The sequence below is a fragment of the Cynocephalus volans genome, chromosome 6, assembly GCF_027409185.1.
Source record: "Cynocephalus volans isolate mCynVol1 chromosome 6, mCynVol1.pri, whole genome shotgun sequence".
NCBI classification, from domain to species: Eukaryota; Metazoa; Chordata; class Mammalia; order Dermoptera; family Cynocephalidae; genus Cynocephalus; species Cynocephalus volans.
The window spans coordinates 3,350,173-3,359,111 of record NC_084465.1 but is presented as its reverse complement, the minus strand read 5'-3'; the positions used below and the strand labels follow the sequence as shown (position 1 = coordinate 3,359,111).

The 8,939-nt window shown below is 43.8% G+C and overlaps 1 protein-coding gene across 2 annotated transcripts in view; it reads left to right on the top strand.

The window, feature by feature from the left end:
* The first annotated feature begins 3,332 nt into the window (after nt 1-3,332).
* RBM33 (RNA binding motif protein 33) overlaps nt 3,333-8,939 on the top strand; it is a 118,993-nt gene continuing 113,386 nt past the window's right edge. For both annotated transcript variants that reach the window (XM_063099613.1, XM_063099612.1), the window contains exon 1: nt 3,333-3,735. In XM_063099613.1, coding sequence (XP_062955683.1) covers nt 3,693-3,735 — 43 coding nt within the window. In that variant the 5' untranslated portion in view covers nt 3,333-3,692. The remainder of the gene's footprint in view (nt 3,736-8,939) is intronic.

Genomic DNA, 8,939 nt, shown 5'->3' with positions numbered 1-8,939 from the left:
GCCGTATCAAGTGTTCCTCACTGCAGTCCATACAGACTGCATGAGCTATGCTCTGTGGTGCCCCAAATGCAACTCACATGCAAGATGAGGATGTGGGAGATGCACTGGCTTAGAAGCCCTTGATCCGTGGGAGCTGGTATCTCACAATAGTTCCCAGAGTTTATCTTTTAGATCCCCATACTCAGTTAAAAGAGTGAGCACACTTAGGAGAGCCTAAAAGGATGGCTTTAGTTGTTTAAAGATTGCTAAGTCCTCTCAAGCCAGAAACAGTAAAAGGTAGATTGTTTTCACAAGCAAGGTTGTTTTATACCACAGATGACATTCCACCTTCAGCAGTTTTCACAGAACTGGATAATTTATAATGAGGATGAAATTTAGTGCTTACAGTCTCTGAGGCTGGGAAGCCCAAAGTCCGGGGAACACATCTGGTGAAGGCCTTGGTAGTGGCAATAGTGACTGCAGGGTATCACATTGTGAAGTGGGGGAGCACAGAGAGTGAGAGACTAACATCCTCATTCACTCTCCTTTTCAAGCCCTCAGAACCACGCCCCTGAACATAATTTTTAATTTTAAATCCATTTACTATGGCATGGTCCTACAATCTAAACACCTCTTCAAGGAGACACCTTTCAATTACCATAATAGGATTTCCTACTCTCAACAGTTAACAGTGAGGATTAAGTCTCAATGAGGTTGGGGGCGGGGGGACATGCAATCTACAGGAGCAGTAAAAAAATGTTAACCAAAAGTGAAATTTGTTTGTAGATAAGGAAAAGAAGCTTGTTAAACCTTTACTCACAGTAATTTATCAAGATCTTCAAATATTGGGTATCCATGCTCAAAACTTTTTCTCCAGTGGGTGTTTGATCAAAAACATTTAGACTCCTGTCATAGAGAAATTCAGTTTTAAGTGGTTTATAATTGGGACGGATGTTTCTCTTCAGGTATGCCACAGCTCCAGAGTATCTATGAGACTGTTCCATTTTTGTGAATTTTTTTTTTTTTTGAGGCATCTTTCTGAAGATCACCACTAAAATCACCCTGAAAAACATCTTTTGAGTTAGGCATTCCATCCTCCACAGTTGAGAAAATAATGAAAGGCGATGAGGAGTTCTTTCTTTTAATTTATTATTTATTTATTTCGAATATTCATGAGATATAAAGCTGATTGTCCCCTCTCCTGCCCATGATGTGGAGGCCAGATTCATACTGGGGACATACCCATTACCAGAAATTGCTTTTGTACCCTCTGTCCCCTTCCAATTATCCCCCAACCTCCCTCCCGCTCCCCGTCTCCCCCCAACGTCAATTTGTAGCCCTAGGAATGTTCCCTCCCGCTGTTGGATCACATGACTACTGTGGTCTTTCTTTCCTGTCTTCCTTTCTCTCTTAGCTCCCACAAATGAGTGAGCAAATGTGGTATTTATCCCTCTGTGCTTTGCTTGTTTCACTCAACATAAGTTCCTCCAGGTTCATCCATGTTGTTGCAAATGGGAGTATTTCATTCTTTTTAATGGCAGACTAGTATTCCATAGTGTATATATACCACAGTTTCCTTATCCAATTATCTATTAATGAACATTTAGGTTGGTTCCATATCTTGGGTATTGTAAACAGAGCTGCAATAAACATGGGAGTACAGGTATCTCTTCGACATGATGATTTCCATTCCTCTGGGTATATTCCCAGAAAAGGGATTGCTGGATCATACGGAAGATCTTTAGTGAGATCTGTTTGAGAAACCTCCAAATTGTTTTCCAAAGTGGTTGTACTAATTTACATTCCCACCAACAGTGCAGGAGCATTCCCTTCTCTCCACACCCTCACCGGCATTTGTTCTTCACCGTCTTTTTGATCATAGCCAGTCTAACTGGAGTGAGGTGGTATCTCAATGTGGTTTTAATTTGCATTTCCCTGATGACTAATGATGTTGAGCATTTTTTCATGTATCTGTTGGCCATTTGTATGTCTTTCTTTGAAAAATGTCTATTCAGCTCCTTTGCCCATTTTTGAATTGGGTCATTTTTTTTTCACTGTATAATTGCTTGAGTTCTATGTATATTCTGGACATTAGTCCCTTGTCAGATGCATAGTTGGCAAAAATTTTCTCCCACTCCGTTTAGTTGTCTTTTCACTCTGTTGATTGTTTTCTTTTACTGTGCAGAAACTTTTTAGTTCGATACAGTCCCATTTGTTTATTTTTTCTTTTGCTGCTTGTGCTTTCAAGGGCTCATGTTCATAAAGCCTGTGCCCTGACCTAACTGCTGAAGGTTCACCTATATTCTCCCTTAGTAATTTTACAGTGCACGTGCTTTCTGAGGGAGACGTTATTCAGTGAGTTGGCTTGGAAGGCTTACTTTTTTGCAATGATTTTCACATTGTTGAATAAGGAATTGAATAAAGCAATGAAATTGCTCTTCGTTTGTTTTCAGATGAAAATGACTTGCATTCGTTATTAATCCAGGAATGTTTATTTTCCCCAACATTTTATGAAAATTTCAAACATCTACAAAAGTTGAAAGAACGTTACAGCAAACATTCCTTTAGCCACCACGGTTCTACCATTAACGTTTTATTACCTCGTTTCCTCGCGTGTCCATCCTCTACACAGCCACTAACCAGGTCCGGAACTGCAGTTTCACACCTGTCCTCTCCCATCCTTCACGCCGTTGTCGCCGTCATCTTTCTAAACACAAGTGTCATCAGGTAAAGTCCGCGGTTAACAGCTCCCAGCGTGCCCAGAGTCCCGGGACGCCCGGCCCTCGCCCGCCCGCCCGCCGCGCTCCCGTCCCGGGACGCCCGGCCTGGCTCCGTCCCCGCGCTCGCGGTCCCCCACGGCAGTGTGCGCAGCCGTGTGCGCCGGATGCATGCTTCCCCTGCCGCCCACGCGGGGACGCCTTCCGCGGACCCCGCATCCCAAGTGGGCCCTGGTCCTTCCCCATCCCTGATGCCCCTTAACAGTGTGTCGCTTTTGAACCCTTCTCACTGCTCAGACACGCGAAACCCGTTTTCGCCCGGCGCCGGAGCCCACGGCGAAGCGGAAGCGAAGGCTGAGCTCCCAGGACCGGAGCCCGGCCCGAGTGCGCGTGCGCGTCAGGCCCGCCGTTATCCCCGACCCCCCCCTTCCCGGCCTGCCGTCTATACGCAGACACGAGACCTACGCCCCGCTGGCGTGGGCGGGGCCTTCCTTCTCCCGCTTCTGACGGTAGTGGGCCGGCCGCCGTAAAGCTCTGCTCGGCCGGCTGCTGCAAAGCGCCTCACGACAGAATCCGGATCCGACCTACGGCCGGCAGCCGCCCCCGCCCTACTTTAAACCTTCAGGCTCCGGAGGAGAACGGAAGCGGCCGTCGCGCGTCCGCCGTCAACGCGCGCCGCCGGTTCCTCGGAGGGGCCTCGAGGCCCGGCGAACTCGGCTGGCTCGGCGCGGCCCGCGCAGCCCCCGCAGCCCCCGCCCCCACGCCGGCCTCCATCTTCCCGGCGTGCTCCGGGCGCCGCGGCCATGTTGCGGTAGTTTGTTGTTTTCTCCCCCGGAGGCGGAGGGGCCGCCGTAACCGCGCCGCGCCCGACGACGCGCAGCCCCGGCCCTGGCCCAAGCCCCCTCCGCCGCCAGCCCCGCCACCCGTCTCCGAACGGGCCCGTCGGCCCCCAGCCTGCTGGCGGTGCGCGGCTGAGGGCCGGGACCAACGAGCACCATGGCGGCCGCCCTGGGAGCGGGCGGAGGAGCGGGCGCTGGAGGTAGGTGAGGGCGCGGGCCCGGGCGGCGGGGGTCGGAGACTCGGGGGATGGGCCCTCGCGGCTGTCTCCGCCCGTCCCTACTTATTGTCATCCCCTGTCGCTCGTTGTGCCGCCGGCGTGCCGACCGCACTTGTCCGCGAACCTGGCGGGGGCCGCCTTCGCCCTCCGGTCCGCGCCGCGTCAGGCCGGTGTGTGGCGTCGGCCGGCGTCCAGGCCGAGGAGGGCGCCCCTCCGCAGTCGTGTCACTGAGGGGCGGCGGGGCTGGGTGGGCCCTGCGGACCGATTGGCTTCAAGTCCATTCCAAAAACAAAAGGTTCACTCCTGCGAAAGAGTGTGGAGAAGGACGGCATGTTGGAAAGCAAGAATTCTCGAAAAATCTCAACTCCCCTATTTTAAGACTTTTTTTTTTTTTTTTTTTTTTTGGCGGCTGGACGGTAGGGGGAACCGAACCCTTGACCTTGGTGTTACAAGACTGTGCTCTAACCAGCAGTTCCCCTATTTTAAATCAACTCATTTGTCGTCTGACAGAAATCTGTTAGTATTTCCTTCACAGCACTTTACAGAAATGAAGGGCAACAAGAAAGGTATAGAGATTGAGTCCGTTCCTTTGTGCAGTTTCTCTTGTTTTGCAAGCATAAACGTATCGACAGAGCACCTGTCTGACAAATTTTAGGTAAAATTACTTTGTAGTATGGTGACAGTGTTGCTTGAGGTTTTTATTCCCCCCCCACTAATGTGGAAAAATATTTCAGAGTGATTTTTTAAGTGATTATTTTCAAAACTTTGATAACGGAGATCCTTAGATGGTAAAGTATGAACACCAAAAGCATTTGAGATTACTTCTTGTTATTGAAACATTAAAAACCATTTTGTGTATAATCCAGGGGTATTCTTTAGTAATACTTACAGATAGGTACGTTGTAATGATCCTGCTTAGGAATTTTGGCCCAAATATCAAAACGTTCTTTGACAAAATGGAAAAACAAACCTACAGGGACTAATTGTGGGAATGTTGCTTTTGGCAATATGATTTCATTTATACTCCTTCTCTGTCAGATTAAATACGTCATTTTTTGCGTGTTAGGTAGGTGGTTTCCATTTAAATTTAAAAATATATATGGTTACCTACTTTACTGGGTTGCTTTCCGGGGGGTCAAAATTGTGTGTTTTATATCATTCTCGGGGTAGTCTGGGAACTCGTGGGTGAAAAAAAAAGGACTAAGATGTTATTTGCGCTTTTCACTCTTCTTCCACTAGTGTACCACAGTGGAGTTTTCCAGAGGCTGTCTGACCTGTGAAGACGTTACACTTGATTCCTAATGGAATGTGTGTGGCATATTATTTTAAAGTTTCTCGTTTTTAGTTTCTTAAAACAGTAAATATCAATGAATATAAGCCACATAAAAAGAAAGATTGAGAATTGCTATTTCAGAGGATTAGGTAGGTTTTATTCTTGATGTTTTGGAGTTTCTGCTTCCATTTTGTCACAGGTGCCAGGTTGCCCATTGCTCTTGGATTCCAACTGGACTCTCTGACAAAGTGTATGAGTTTTGTATGACCTGGCTGGTCTCTGCCTACCTCACCAACATGTTGTGTGAATGTCCCTCTTGCTCCTTGAAGTCCATTGCTGAGTTGTTTCCTCTACATGAACTGCTCCTGCCCTCCCTCTTGCCAGGGCTGTCTGTGCCAGTAGGTCTCAGGCTCCTAAGGGAGGCCTTCCTTGAATTTTCATTCTGTCTAAACTATTTCCATCTTCTGCTTATGTGCTTCCTTCCTCTTCATTCTGTAGCACCCTTGTTTAGTTTCTTCAGAGCATTTATCTCAATTTGTAATTTTCTTTCTTTCTTTCTTTATTTTTTTAAATCTGCCTCCCCCAGTAGCCTGTAAGCCCCATGAGGACAGGAATGCTGCCTGACTGTTTTACCATTCATTCTAAGTTCCTGGCACATAGTATGTGTTCGACAAATATTTGACAAATGAAGAATTAAAGGATGAAATGTTTTCTTTATGAATCTGCAAAAAAAAAAATCTACAATTGTGTCCTAAGTTTTTATGTTAGTTAATTCTGTATTATTTCCCTGTATAACTGACTAAATCATGTTAAATGAGAAATATTTGTGTTGTTTGGTAATAGCTCACTTACATCTACAGTTTGCTTATTTGGTAACTCAGTTTAGCACATTGCCTAGTACAGTGGCTTTCAACCATTTTTTTAACTGCAGCCCACAGTAATATGATTGACATTGTGATTTAATACACTCAAAAGTAAAAAATCTCCTGAACAGTATTAGTTCATAGTATATGCCAGTGCACTCTGATATTTTCTATTACATTACAGTAAAATGCTTGTTGTAACCTAAATTAATTTTATGATCCACTAAATGTTTGATATTGTCAGCTTGAAAATCACTGGTACTCCTGTATAGTAAGTGGTTAATATTTACTGAATGAAGGGATTTTAGCTATCCAGAACGTAGCCAGAAACTAATTGAATCTCTGGGTAGCCGAAATAGATGTCACAAAGTGCAGGGGTGTTTGCCTAGGCCCTAACTGAAAGGCAGCTTACTCTCAACTTTTGATACAGTTTTAATAAGTTATCTCCTGTTGCAGCTAAATTAGTAAGGATGGGGAAATGAGATTACTAAACTAGCCTTACTAATAGCAGAGAGAATAGCAATTATTATATATTGGAGACTGAAAGCAAAAGCATAAATGCAAAAACATGTAATTTGGGGACATTTACTATAGGAGCAAATAGTTTAATAAGTTTCAGCAAGGTCAGTGCTTCCTTGTATTGTAAAATACAGAGTAGAAACGGACAAAAAAATCAGCACGTAAATCTTAACAAAAACCCCCTAACCTAATGTTTTTGTAATGAGTTGTAGAGTGTATTATCCCACTTGAAATTCACAGCATTCTTGGGACTTAGTCTGATTTTATAGGTGAGAAAAAACATAATGGATGCTTGTAAATTTTTGTTTCCTAGATGAATCTTATGAAGAATAAACGTTTTTAATGGAATTTCTCAAACATATTCAATAGTAGAAAGGGTAATGAAGTCATATATACCCATCACTCAGCTTCAACATTTATCAACATTTTGGCAATCTATTTTCATCTATTCCCATCCCCCACATCCACTTTTGTGTATTTTAAACAAATCCCATGCTTGTAAACTCTTAGAGGAAGAATAAACTGTAGGGCTGAGGTAGGATCTAGATACTAAACCAGTTTTCTTAATTTACAGTTAGGAGGAAACTAGCCCCCAAGTTCAGTGATCTGACTATTCTCATGAAGGAAAGTAGACCTCTAGTGCAGTCTTGTTCTTCCACTGTGTCAGTTGTAATCTGTGTCAGTATGTGTAAGGCAGTATGGTTTGCAGTGCAGTGCGAAAGTTTTTCATTTGAAATTGTTAAAGTGAAACAAGCTTTAGTGCTTTGACAGGTAAAATTTACTTGGTAGTAAATTTATGGAAAACTTTAATCTCTAATGGTGCCAGTGAATGAGATATTTTTATACTGATAGTTACATATGTATATGGCAGCTTAATTTTTTTTTCCCTTTTAAGAAAATCTTTCACACTTAGCTGCTTAGCTTCAGTCAAGATAATTTGGGGAGTGGAGGAAAGAATAACCTCTTTCAGTCAGGACTCTCATTAGCATTTCTTGTAGGACAGGTCTACTAAGGATGAATTCCCTCAAATGGGAATTTGTTTTGTTTATCTGGGAATACAATTTTTGAGGGATAATTTGTCAGATATAGAATTCTTGGTTCACAGATTTTTTTTTTTTTTTTGGCAGCACGTTAAATACTTCATCCCACCACTTTCTGCCCCCATGGATTCTGATGAGAAATTGACTTAATCTTATTGAGTACTCCTTGGATGTGACTAATGGCTTCTCTCTGGGTGCTTTTGAGATTCTCTTTGTCTTTGGCTTTGACATTTTGATTATAATGTGTCTTGGTATGGATCTCTTTGAATTTATCCTGCTTGGTGTTTGTGGAGTTTCTTGAATGTGTAGATTCATGTCTTTCATTAAATTTGGAAGTTTGTGGCCATTATTTCAATTTTTTTTTCTGCCACTTTTGTCTTCTCATTTGGGACTCCCATAATGCATATGTTGGTACTCTTGATGATGTCCCCCAGTGCCCCTAGGCTCTGTTCATTTTTCTTTTTTCTTTCTGCTCCTCAGATTGTATAACTTAATGCTTTTTAATACTTTTCTGTTTTTTTATATGCCTCAACTTTGGGACTGAAAACTGGACATTTTGAATATTTGATGTGATAATTTTGGAAATCAGAATCTCCCTTGTCCACAGGTTGCTTGTTGTGGGCTTCAGTTTTTTCTTTCCTTTTTTTAAAATGACTTTTCCAAACTAATTTTGCAGAGACTCTATTCCTTGTCCTTGTGGTCACTAAGGTCACCTTTCTGTTTATCAGTGCTCAGCCAGTGATCTGGCAGAGATTTCCTTAAATGCCTACAACCAAAGAGAAAAAAAAAATATTTCTCCTGTTTTTGCAGTTTTGATCTAGTGGAAGTATTTCTTCATTGCTCATCTAGCATACCTATAACTCTGCCTTAGCCTTTACCTTCTGCTTACATGGAGCCCACAGATCAGCCAGAGGTGTAAATCTAGAGCCCTTTCAGTTTTCTGAGCATGTGCCCAGCCCTGGGCGTGTGCATGTTCCTCCAGATATGCCAGTGTACACGGTAGCCTTTCAAAGCCCTTATTCCCCATATATTTTCCTCTCCAGCCTCCTTTTTCCCAGGCTTTTTTGTTGGTGTGTTGCTTGCCCTGTTCACTGTCCCTTGCCCCAGGTGGCCCTGGGTAGTGTATGTCTTTAAATGCTTTTGATGAATGCTGCCTGGGATGCTGCTCTAGCCCAGAGAGTTGGGTAGAGGTGGGAGGAAGGAGAAACAAAGGCAAGCCTTTGAGCTGACTTCACAGGGAACCACTAGACAGGTCACAATGCACAATTACAATTTTTTGAGAACAGGTCCTTATTGCCCTCCTTGTTAGCACCAGTAAGCTACACAAGAACACTGTCATCCCTACTGCTGCCTCTGAGCTGGGGAATGGGGATGTTAGGCAGGTAAAAACTCCATAACATTCCTTTACTGCAGTTGAGAAGCCTCTTCCTTCATTATGCCTAGTTCTTGCAAGTTTTGATGAAGTTCCACAGTTCCAAAAAAGTGGATTCT